Source organism: Hyperoodon ampullatus, assembly GCF_949752795.1.
Source record: "Hyperoodon ampullatus genome assembly, chromosome: 3".
NCBI classification, from domain to species: Eukaryota; Metazoa; Chordata; class Mammalia; order Artiodactyla; family Ziphiidae; genus Hyperoodon; species Hyperoodon ampullatus.
In genome coordinates, this window is record NC_136916.1 from 179,088,572 (window position 1) to 179,100,730 (window position 12,159).

The following is a 12,159-nucleotide window of genomic DNA, read 5'->3' on the forward strand; positions in this document are numbered from 1 at the left end:
TTGGGTGAAAGGGCCACAGATTGGGTGTGTGGCTTCACACCCGCCAGCGAACTTTTCCAAACAGTGCCGAGAACAGGCTTCAGCAATTTGAAAGATGTCAGGGGCATGCGTGTGGACCAGCTTCCTCGGGCAGCAGGGCTACAGGTGAGAAGCGCCAGCAGAAACTGATCTTGGAGTTTCCCAAGAATTATTTCCTTCCACGACAGAGCAAGAGGGACGAAAGGAGAGGCCAAAGGCAGGGTGAGTCCTTAAGGAAAGAGGAGGTGGAGCCCAGCTCTTCTCCCTGCCCCCGGGGATACTGTGCTTCTCCTGACCACATGACCATCCTGCTACGACAGAGGGATGCACGCTTTGGGCAATCAACCAGAGTAGGCATTTTCCAAAGAAATCATTTCATTCTGCATAAAAAGCTGCACTCCTGGCTTGGCAAGCTCAACCTGCAATTTAAATTACAAAGCTGCAAAAAGCCACTGTATTATGTAGTAGCTGCTAAATTCTCCACTCGAATACGAGTTGTTCTTTCCTTTGATCTCTGGACAAAATCTTGGGGAGGCAGCCCCAGGCAATGCCTTTGAGTATCTGCAGGTGTTATACAAGGTGAAAAGACACCAATTTGGAGGGGAAATCATTCTTCCCTGGCACCAGCTTCCTCACTCCCGTGCGGCCCAGGGACGGGAGGCTGTGTCCTCTGGGTGGGGTTAGGACAGACGGCCCCCTTTTCTCAGCATCAGATGCTGTGGGGGTCTGAGTAGTTAGAATAAGGTGCTCTCTCTTCTTTGCACCAGTAACACAGCCCCACTGTAGACAAGCTCACAGTGGTCGCAAGTCAATACGTGGATAAAAGACAAGTACGTGATTTGATAACGTTGTTTGGTAAAACGTGTTTTTCCAGGGACTTCCCTGGCGGTCCAGTGGTTAAGACTCTGTGCTTCCACCGCAGGCGGCAAGGGTTCGACCCCTGGTCGGGGAACTAAGATCCCATATGCCGTGGGGGCGTGGCCAAAATGTAAAAAAAACAAAAACAACAAAAACGTGTTTTCCCAAACACTTTGGAAAGCTGCCGGTTTGCTCAGAAGTTTAACATTCATCTACCCTACCATCAGATAGCCATTCCACTCCTAGGCACTGACCCACAACAAATGACCACGAATGTACAGAAAAAGCCTTAGACGAGAATGTTCAGAGCAGCTGCCCTCATCAGAGCCCAAACCTGGCACAGCCCAGGTGTCAGTCGACAGGTGAACAAACTGTGGTCCATCCACACACAGAATACACTCAGTAACAGAAGGAATGGACCACTGAGGGGTGCAGGACGGTGGCCGGTCTCGGAGCGAACTGAGGGAAAAAGCCAGACACAAAGGTGCACGTGCAGAATGAGACCGAGCCTGTGAGGTTCTAGGACGGCAGCGTCCCTGTAGGGATGAAAACAGAGCAATGGTCACTTCTGCCCGAGGCGGGGGAGGGGTGACGGGGTCATTGTAACTGGCAGAATTTTATACATTTACCATCTGGGCATTCCACTGGGCGTAAATACACACAACCGCACTGTAAGTAAATTATACCCCAATCTAAAAGTTACTCAGAGTAACCATACAACCATCTTACATAACTGAGATGATAATTACTCACAATTTTAGGACCCCGAGGCAACTTTGATGAAACATATCAATGAATATGTTTCCTGCCAGCCTTACCCACTCTGCATTTGTTAGAGGGGAAGTTTGCTGCACTTCTCGTGGGAAAACAGAAAGCGTGGTCCTTCCTCATCTGACACATATTCACTTCCAGAATGTCCAACTTTCTAAGGTCAAATTATGCCACTCCGCAAATGCTTTGCCTGAGTTCGGTTTTCCTGGGATATCGCCCCGCCCCGGGCAAGGCAGTTCTCCTTACTCTGCTTCCACAGCTCTCGTCCTTCCCCTTTTGTGACATTTGTCCCCCCAGAGGGCAGGGACCCCGCTGCCGCTGCTCCACACCACCCCTAAGGGCCGAGCACAGAGCTCGGTATCTATTATGGGCTGAACTGTGTTCCCCTAAACTTCACATGTTGATGCCTCAACTCCCAGTACCTCCGAATGGGACTGATTTGGAGGTAGGGACTTTGAAGAGGTCGTTTTTTCCGAAGCTTTATTGAGGTGTAACTGACATATATTTAGATATAATTGATACAGAACATATAATTGACATATAATGTACACCTTAATTGTACACTGTTGACATAAAACAATAAAAGACCAGCAAAATGGGTTTATTTGGGAACGGCAAAAAATTGCAATTCAGGATATGTAATCTATGGCTAACCACAGGCAAGTCTGGAAAACAAAGGAGAGAAAACTCTTGAGAAGGAGGAGATGATGGAGGGGCTAGTCTGGGCAAAGAACCCATTGGTGGAAACTGGGAGTTTGACATGTAAGTGGTCTTTCATTGGCTGAGTTGTGACAGACTCTTATTGGCTGGGCTGTTGTCGGGCGAGGAGAAATTCTTCCTCCTGCTGGGTAGTAAAGTAGTAACCTTCTTCTTTGTGGATGCAAGGTACTCTTTTTCTATTCGGTCTGCAATTAATGTAGTGTAGTAGGGCATGCTTGCTCCCTCTTCTGGCCTCCTGACTCTTTTTTTTTTTTTTTTTTTTGGCCACACCATGCGGCTTGCAGGATCTTAGCTCCCCGACCAGGGATTGAACCCAAGCCCTCTGCAGTGAAAGTGCGAAGCCCTAACTACTGGATCGCCAGGGAATTCCCTCTGACTCCATTTTAAATGAGGTTTCTGCTTCTTAATTTTTACAACATTAAGGTGTACAGTGTGATGATTTTATACACATACATATTGCAAAAGCCATAATAAGGTTAGATAATACATCCTTCACCTCATATAATCACCATTTTGTTGTTGTTGTTGTTGTTATGGTGAGAACAGTTAAGATCTACTCTTAGCAACCTGCACGTACACAATACTTGCTAACTATAGTCACTGAGCTGTACATTAGATCCCTGGAACTTATCTACCATATAACTGGAAGTTTGTACCCTCTGACCAACAGCTCCCCATTTCCCCCAAGCCCAGCCCCTGGCAACCACCATTCTACTCTGTTTCTATGAGTTTGATGATTTTTTTTTTTGGTTAATATTTATTTATTTATTTACTTACTTACTTACTTACTTAGGTTGCGCTGGGTCTTAGTTGCGGCATGCGGGATCTTCGTTGCCACATGCGGACTTCTTAGTTGCAGCGTGCATGTGGGATCTAGTTCCCCAACGAGGGATCAAACCCAGGCCCACTGCATTGGAAGCACAGAGTCTTATGCACTGGACCACCAGGGAAGTCCCAAGTTTGATGATTTTGGATTGCACATATAAATGATATCATACATTACTGTATTTCTCTTTCTCTGACTTATTTCTGTTAGCAAAATGTCCTCCAGATTCATTCACGTTATTGCAACTGGCAGAATGGCCTTCTTTTTTATGGCTGAATAATATTTCATTATATGTATATTCCAAATATCAGATTTTCTTTATCCACTCATCCATTGATGAACACTTAGGTTGTTTCCATGTCTTGGTTATTGTAAAAATGCTGCAGGGAACATGGTGCAGATAGCGCTTCAAGGTAATGATTTCAATTCCTTTGTATACACAGAAGCGGCATTGCTGGATCACATTGCAGTTCTATTTTCAACTTTTTGAGGAACCAGGAGGTAATTAAGTTTTAAAGGGGTCATATGGGTTGGCCTTAATCCAGTCTGACTGGCGTCCTTATCAGAAGAGGAGGTGAGGACACAGACACACACAGAGGGACGACCACGTGAGAGCAGGGAGAAGACGGCCGTCTGCAGGCCAAGGAGAAACCAGCTCTGCACACACCTTGATCTTAAGACTTCCAACTTCCAGAACTGTCAGAACATAAATGTCTACTGTTTAAGCCCTCAGTCTGAGTGCTTTGTTACGGCACCTCTAGAAAACTAATCCAGCACTGACTGGGCCCTCAACAAATATTTCTTAAATTAAAATTAGGTTGAAATAGAAGAGCTAACAAGATTCTCTTTTAATCACAATGTTTTGCACCTATCTACTGTGTCTTAAACGAGCCTAAGGCAGTTTCAAATCTGAACGCAAAGAAGTCTTTTAAAATCCCCAATACCTGTAGGATTAAAAACAACACTCCTGGGAATTTCATCTATTTCTGGGATAAAACCAATCAAGCGTCTTTTTGTCACAGTGACTGCAGACCGCTAACAGGTATAGTACCCGACCATGCGGTCACGCAACAGGAAAAACGCTGGCCGAAGCCCCACCTTCGGCCTGGTCTCCCTAGACACGCCATGCGGGGCGGGAAGGGGCAGGTGGACCGGAGGCTGGCCCTGCCCAACCCCTGCGGGTGTCCTGGGCTGTGGTGTGCGTCACGTGGGGCGGTGTCACGTGAGGGGTGCGTCGCGTGGGGCGCGGCCTGTAAGACAGAGGCCCTCGGCTTGTCAGCGGAAATGCAGGCGACAGCGGAACGGGCGGGACGACCCCGGGGGCAGCGGACAGGACGAGGGTCGGGCGGGCAGGCGGCCGAGGCGGGGCCGGAGCCGCACGGCTCTGTCACAGCCCGACATTACGTCAGGCCTGCCCCGCATGACGCAGCAGGGCCCGAAACCCGGCCCGTGACGTGTGTCCAGTGCGTTCATGCGGCACTCTCCACTTGTGAGGGCGGGGCAGTCCTCCAAATTAAGAATTACAGAGAAGTGAATCATCCGAGAACTTTTGGTGATTTAAACGGAAAAGTGTAACCAGTTTCGAGAGTTGTTTGGGGAGCAAAACTAAAAACAGCCCAGACGCTATTGCCTTCCGCACCCCCTCCTACCAGTCCCTCCCACATGTCGCCTCCGACCTATCACGAGCCAGCCCTCACACGAGTCCCGCCCCCTATGTCTCCCCCAGCCCATCCTGCGGCGCGTGCGCACCACACCGCCTTCCCGCTTCCCCGCCCCCGCGGCGCCCACTCCGACCCTTGACCTCTTCCGGACTTTCCCGCGTCTCCGAGTCCCGCCTCCCGGTGCACGAGCCCCGCCCCCGCCCCGGGCCTATCCCGCGTCGCGCCGTGCAGCAGCCCCGCCCCGCCCTCTTCCCGGGCCTATCCCGCGTCGCGCCGCGCACCAGCCCCGCCCCCGCCCCGCGCAGGGGTTGGCGCACGGCTGTGACGTCACGGAAAGGCGAGGCGCGGCCGCGGAGCTGCGCCGCTGCGGGCCGCGGCCATGCCCAAGCGGGGCTGCCCCTTCGCGGACGCGGCCCCGCTGCAGCTCAAGGTGCGTGTGGGCCGGAGGGAGCTGAGTCGCGGCGTGTGCGCCGAACGCCTCACGCGGGAGATCTTCGGTGAGTGAGGGGAAGCGGGGTCGGGCAGGCGGTCTCCGCAGGCCGCGCCCCCTGGAGCCGGGGGCCGGGGCCAGCCGCCCGGCCGGGTTTGGGAGCAGCAATTTGGGCGCTGTGAATGCGCCCGCGTCCACGACCTGTCCCCGCCCTCCATCTTCCCGAAACAGGCGGCCTCCGCGTGGGGCCGAGACGGGGCTCTGTCCTGTGGGAATGCTGGACTCGCGCAGGAGCCAGCCCTGGTCTGACCAGCCCAGCGAGAGGCCGGGGAGTGGGATGTCCCGGTGGAATAAGCCGGTAGAAGCACCCGTTCTGACCCGAGAGGCGTTTGTGGAGCGCGCCTTCCTTGCCAGGCGCTGCGGCTGCGGGAGACCCTGCCTTGCTGTCTACTGGGGGGCCAGCCAGAGAAGCGCTCTCTAAAGGTCATCAGGGCAGGCACGGGTCGCTGCAGGACCACCTGCAGGCTGTCAGAGGTCTCGTGGAGGAACAGAGTCGAAGCCGAATCCTGCAGGGTTAGGCAGGCAGAGAGGGAGAGGAAGGGAATTCCAGGCAGAGGGAACAGCCTATGCAAAAACCGGGAAGTTGGAGAGTGCTGTCCGGTTCATTGTGACTGGAGTGTCCAGTTCCAGAGGTGTAAAGACACTGACCTAGGAAGCCTTCTCTGGCTTCCTCATGCAGGTTTTTGGGCGCATTGATATTATTGATCATTGCTTTGGGGGGGTTAATACCCTGGGGTAACTACAGAGTGGAATTTACCTTAACTAGTGGTTGGAGGCACGAGGTTTGTGCGTGTAGAACAGTCAGATGGTTACCTGGGTGTCTGTGACTGAGTGGTGCTGCCGTGCATTAGGGGTGTGGCGAAGAGCCTCGCCTGGGGAGACCCTGCTTCTCTTCCTCCTGCTGCTCCCCACCCCGCTGCCCCCATCAGCAGCTGCTGTGCCCTTTCTTTTCTTGCACATGCAGGGTTGCAAATGCAAATGCCTTTCGAGGCCGTGCAGGTGATAAAAATGAGTGAAGCTGTGAGTACTATGGCCAGACTGCAAGTGTTATCCTCTCAGGACCTTCAAAAAATGTAAACACTGCAGACAGAGAGAAGAATTAAAAATAAATGGGGGCTAAGTCAGTCTAGCTCTTGACCACGATGTTCTGGAGCATTTGCAGGGGCTTGTCCTTCTCAGCGCCCCGTCACAGAGGGAGTGCGTGGCTCCCGGGGCATTCCCTAAGAAGGGCAGGATGTAGGCCAGCGTGAACTCGTGTGTAATGAATTCCAAGCCTGAACCCTGGTCTCTTTATCTTGAACGGACCACAGGCCCTTGAAGACAAGTATTAGCCTCACCACATGACCTCCCCCCAGTCCCACCCTATTATAAGTGGGGGTGGGGGGGATTGCAGGAGGAGGAACTGGGTGTGACGGGGCTGTCATCAGCCACTCCATTTGAGTTACCCAACTGTGTTTCTGTCGGTTTCACTTAGCACCAGCAGCTTCTGAGGTCTCCACCCTGGCTCTGTTGGGACAGGGCAGAACACCACAAAGAAAGCATTTCTGGGGCTGGCGCCTGGCCTTTGACCTTGTGAAAGCCCCCAGTGCCCTGATGGAAAGCCACTGCTCTGGTTGCTGGGAAACCACCTCAGCTCTGGGGTCAGGGGGTGGGGGGATGTCCAGGGCCCACAGAGGTCTGGAAAGTTCTGGGGTACCTTGTCTGGAGCTTGTTGCTGCCATGCCTTCTGCTAGCAGCTCCGTGGTAAGTGAAGGGGTGCGTGCTGGCCTGGGGTGTGGGCTCAGCTCTGAGTCTCTGGCTGTGCGTTAGTTAGCACTCCACAGCGCAGAGCTTCCTCTGCTGGACGAAGCCGGCTTGTGGGTGCTGGGGAGGAGACGAACGGCGAGGAGGTGAGGCCACACGTGTGGAGAATGAGCAGAGTGATAGCACGGGGAGCCCAGGTGGGGCTGCAGCGTCCAGAACCTTCTTGGAGGAGGTGGCCGCGGAGCCCAGGCAGGAGGTCAGGTGGGACCCAGCTCGCCAGGGAGCAGCGTGGTCTGGGGTGGCTGGATAACCAGAGGCCCGGCCACGCACAGCTCAAGGCACAGGGTGGCCATGCAGGTGCTTCCGTGCTGCAGCGGTATAAGCGGGGAAATGGTTGTCCTCCGCAGAAAAGACCACGCAGCTCCTCTTCCGCGGGGCCCAGGCCTGCATGGACCCCGCGTGGGAGGAAGGCTGCGCCATCGTCGACACTCCGGAGTCCCCGAAGCCTGGCCCCACGGAAGCCCCTCGGGCCGCACGCGGGCAGATGCTGATCGGGCCCGACGGCCGACTGACCAGGAGTCGAGCCCAGGCCTCTGAGGCTGGTGAGTGAGGCCCATGGCAGGCGCTTCCCAGCTGTGTGCTAAGGACGGGATGCGGCAGGGGCTTTTCCTACCTGGGCTGGAGGGAGCCTGGCCCGAGTCTGACAATATGAACAGGGCAAGGGCCTGCAGGCTCCTGACATTAGGAGGCTCTGCTGTCACCAACATCCACATCTGGTAGCTGCGAACAGCTTCTAACTGTTGGATCGGAAAGGAACAGAGACCCCTCTGGGTGACCCTCCTGGGTGTCCTGCCTGCTTTCCACCTGCAGCTCTCCCACGGAGTCCCACCTGGCTGGGTGGGAAAAGCCTGTTCGAGTCCCTGTGCAGTGTGGTGTGCGTCTCAGACTGTCATCTGTGTCGCTGGTTAAAAACTCTCCCGCCCCCGGGTCTGGGTGGGGCAAAGGGACCCCTGTGTTAACCCGTGATGCAGGGACCACGCTTTGAGACGCAGCTGTGAGACACACAGGGGACGAAGGCCTAGCGACTTCTGATGCAGGCGGTCAGGAGAAGGGCTGACCCTTAGGTACCGACATTTGTGTGGTGGGAATTGTAGGTGGGAGTCACGGAAGCCAGCTGGGATCTCTCCCTGGTGAACGGGTCTGGGTGCTGTGCTTACGCACAGGTTGTCGTCTTAGGACCTAGTGGTCGGTCAGGCGCGGGAGGAAGGGTGGCCCCCAGCCCCAGCGCTCCAGGTCCCCTTTGGGCTGATGGGTGTTTCTTCCCCACAGACCCAGCCATGGCGGCATCGGGAGCCTGCTCGTCGTGCGTGCGGGCCGTGGACGGGAAGGCGGCATGTGGCCAGTGCGAGCGGGCCCTGTGCGGGCGCTGCGTGCGCACCTGCTGCGGCTGTGGGGCAGTGGCCTGCACCCTGTGTGCCCTTGTGGAGTGAGTGTGGGCCCCTTCGGGGAGTGGGGGCGGCAGGCCCACCCCGCATTGCCCGGTGGGACGATGTGATGCCAGTAAATGCTTTGCTCAGCTTGAGTTTTTCCAAGACCTTGAGATCCTTTCTGGAGGAAGTCCAGACCTTGTAGGTCAGCTCTGCGCTGTCTGTGGTCTGTCCCAGACCATCCGCGCTCTAGTCCTTTGAGCCCTGGCGTCAGGAAGCCTCACGTGGCCTTCCTATGTAGCGCGCTCGTTAGCGGAGGACACCTGACAGGTGAGGGCAGGAAACAAGCGTTTATCTGTGACTTGGGTGAGCATGTCCGCCACAGCCGGTGGACCCTGTCCCTGCCCAGGAGGTTTCGGGCGCTGTCCTCGTCCCAGCGGCCACTGCCAGCTGACGGGTAGGGATGGGCAGTGCCCCGTAAGAAAAGTTCTGCAGATCTCAAACCAGTTTAGTCCCAATGGCCTTTAAAACCAACGCCCCCCCACCACACACACACACAAAAAAACCAACCCCAACCGTGGAAAGTTAAAAACACGCCTCTCGAGAGGTGGGTTGCTCCACGGTTGGGCCGCGCTGGGCAGAAGGACGGAGGCCAGCGTGGGCCTCCCGTGCTGGCCAGTTCAGGGGTCACGTGCCGGCCAGTTCAGGGGTCACGTGCTGGCCAGTTCAGGGTCAGGTGCCGGGCGAGGCGTGGGTGTGGAATACTCTTTCTTTTGATTCTGCCAACTCAGTTTTTCCTTTCTTCCTATTTATATGTAAACTGAGACGGGCAGGGCCTTGCCAGTGGCTTTTCCCTGGAGGGGGAGCTGCGCACAGCACAAGGCCAGCTGAGGGGCCAGGTGGGTGCCCCGCCTGCTGGCAGCTGCTTCCCTCCCCGGGGCCATCCTCCTCCTCAGGGACTCCCGTGGCAGCCTCCCCCGCCCCTGCTCTCTGCTGCCTGGTCCCCAAGCGCCCACAGAGCCCGCCGCGCACCTGCCTGTTTCTCAGGCCCCGGCGGGCGGGGCTCTCTGACCCGGGTGAGGGGTGAGAAACAGACGACAGACGACGCGTTCTGGGTCCCCTCTGGAGGCCACGCCTCAGGCCTCCGAGCTTCAGCGCCGCCCTGGAAGTGGGCATCCTGCCCGCACCTGGTGGCTGCCTTGTCTCCAGGGTCAGGCACGGCCGCGGGTGGGGCATCGCCGCCAAGAGCTGGAGCCGAGCTCCTGGCCCTGGACGTGGACCCCTTGCCGCTGCACCTCAGGCGTGCTGCCGCCTCCTTTCAGCATGTCTCCCGACGCGCGTCCCCTGCCATTCGCTGAGTTGCCACGTCCCTACCCTACCTGAGCTGCTGCCCCTGTGAGCCATCCGGGGCCAGTCAACCCTGCTGCGCACCTGGCCGCCGTGAGAGCCGGGCTGAGCCCCGGGGGCTCCTTAGCTGTCAGTCCGTGGGGGCGGCTCCAGCAAGCACCCCAGACGTTTACCCTCGTGCTCCAGAGGCAGACACCTTTCGGGGGGCTGGGTCGAGGGAGGCCGCGGGGTCTGCTCCTGGAGCCCCGCACTCTGCGAGTTCCACGCTCAGCCTCTCCCTGGGCCCTCGAGCCGCCCCCCTCTGCCGGTGTCCTCCAAGGACCCGGCCCCCTGCGGCTGTGGGGCCTCTTCTTAACTGGTTCTGTCTGGGCCAACGGCCCTGCCTCCAGATAAAGCCAAGGGACCAGGTGGGGTCGGCCGCTCCCGGGAACTCGGCCCTAACGCCAGCTCCTCTCCCCCATCCTCGCGGTGTCGCAGCTGCAGTGACGACCTCCACGAGAAAGTGCTGTGCGCCAGCTGTGCCATGTTCGAGGCCTGAGGCCGGGAGAGGACGGCAGCCCTGCCTGGACGACCTCGCCGCCGTCCACGCTGAGGGACTGGGGGGAGGGGCGGGAGGGGACAGCCTTTCTATTTTGTATTTTGTTCTCCTGACCACAGAAGAGAATAAAGCCTTTATATTTGGACAAGAGGACTCACTTGTCAGCGCCCCTGGGGCCCGTGGTCTGCCCGGCTCCCACCTGGCAGCGCCCTGAGCTCCGTGCCAGGTGCCGCCGGTCGCCCCGTTGACAGGTGGGGACACTGAAGTCCAGAGCGTGCGAGCCCAGGTGGGGCTCCAGTGCCTCTCGGGGGTGGGGCCGCGTCCCAGGCTGTCCCTGAAATGCCACCATAATACGCTGCTGTCTGGGTGGCCAGGCCCCGGGTAACCTGCCTGTCAGTTCCGTCTGGGTGGTGCAGCCCGTGTGGCCTGAGGTGGGGGAGCGGACGAAGGGGGGAAGGGAGGGTCGCAGCCCTGCGCGGGGCCTCCTCACCTGGGTCTTGGGCCCTGGTTCCCACGCGCGGGGTCCTTGCAGCGCCGTGGGCCCAGGCCCTCGGGATGAATCCGCGGGTGGTCAGTCCCAGCCCCTCCGAGAAACCCTGGAGGAGAAGAGAGGCTCTCTGGGGCGGGGAGCAAGGCGGTGTCCCGTGGGCAGCGGGGGCACCCACTGTGGAGGGTCAAGTGACTGACTCTTCCAGGGGGCTGGGCCGGGGGGGTTGCCCCGAGTGCAGGGCCTAGGACCCCTGAAGCAGGAGCGGGGGAGGGCCACAGGGAGGCATGAGGTGTTGGGGGCGGCTGCACGTGAGCCCATGGGTCTTCCTGAGCTGAGAACCTCCAGAGGCCTCTCTGGCTCGGCCACGTGAGTGCAGCACGAGCCCTCATCGTGGGCTCACCTCCTCTCACCTGGCTTCCTGTAGAGGCCCTGGGCCTCCGTCCCAGTGTCCACCTGCAGACCGCGGCCCCAGTGAGCACGTGAAGAGATGCTGAGCATCTCTCATCATTAGGGAAACAGAGCTCAATAACACAGGAGGTGCTGCCTCACCCGGCAGGGGGGCTGCTGTTTAACAGGAAACAGGCGCTGGCGGGGCCGTGCAGACCCGGGAGCCCTGTGCACTGCTGTGGTGATGTAAGGTGATGCAGCCTCTGTGGAACAGTATGGCTGCTCCTCAGAAACTTAAAAGTAGAGCCCACGTGACCTAGCGATCCCACTTCTGGCAAATACCCAGCAGGGATTCAAGCAGATGTCCGTACACGTACGTTCATAGCAATAGCATTCAGAAGAGTAAAAATGTGGAAACAAACCACGTGTCCGTCAAGGGATGAATGGATAAGCAAATTGTGGTCCATCCATACGATGGAATATGATTCGGCCTTAGAAAGGAAGGAGATCCTGACACAGATGGCAGCACGGATGGACCTTGAGGATGTCAGGCCGAGTGAAGTAGCCAGTCACAAAAGGACAGGTCCTGTGTGATTCCACTCCTATGAGGTCCTTAGAGCAGTGGGGTTCACAGAAACAGACAGTGGAAGGGTGGGGGCCGGGGGAGGGGGCAGTGAGTGTTGAACGGAAGCAGAGTTTTAGTTTGTGAAGATGAAAAGTTCTGGAGACGGTGGTGCTGGTGCCACAGCCACGTGAACGCATTTAATGCCACTGAACTGGTCACTTAAAAATGGTTAAAGCGGTAAACTTTACATATATTTTACCAAGTAAGAATATTTAAAATGTTAAAAAGACAATTGTTGAAAGCAAAACTAATAATGTA

At 56.8% G+C, this 12,159-nt stretch overlaps 1 protein-coding gene across 2 annotated transcripts; it reads left to right on the plus strand.

Annotated features, from left to right (window-relative positions):
• Nucleotides 1–5,181: 5,181 nt before the first annotated feature.
• Nucleotides 5,182–10,465, plus strand: SIVA1 (SIVA1 apoptosis inducing factor). Of its 2 annotated transcripts, XM_079700578.1 has the most exons (5): nucleotides 5,182–5,351; nucleotides 7,495–7,689; nucleotides 8,417–8,573; nucleotides 9,338–9,413; nucleotides 10,339–10,462. In XM_079700578.1, exons 1-5 carry the CDS (start codon nucleotides 5,234–5,236, stop codon nucleotides 10,345–10,347), a joined length of 555 nt encoding a protein of 184 aa, XP_079556704.1. In that variant the 5' UTR covers nucleotides 5,182–5,233; the 3' UTR covers nucleotides 10,348–10,462. The 2 variants fall into 2 exon arrangements, with proteins under 2 accessions (XP_079556704.1, XP_079556705.1); XM_079700579.1 differs by lacking the exon at nucleotides 9,338–9,413 and having other exon boundaries at nucleotides 10,339–10,465.
• Nucleotides 10,466–12,159: the final 1,694 nt, after the last annotated feature.

Bases quoted from the DNA above. Each gene is read 5' to 3' on its own strand.
- SIVA1 (XM_079700578.1), top strand. From the start codon at position 5,234: ATGCCCAAGCGGGGCTGCCCCTTCGCGGACGCGGCCCCGCTGCAGCTC. The intron at 5,352-7,494 runs GTGAGTGAGGGG...TGTCCTCCGCAG, and splicing joins CCTCACGCGGGAGATCTTCG to AAAAGACCACGCAGCTCCTC. The intron at 8,574-9,337 runs GTGAGTGTGGGC...ATATGTAAACTG, and splicing joins ACCCTGTGTGCCCTTGTGGA to AGACGGGCAGGGCCTTGCCA.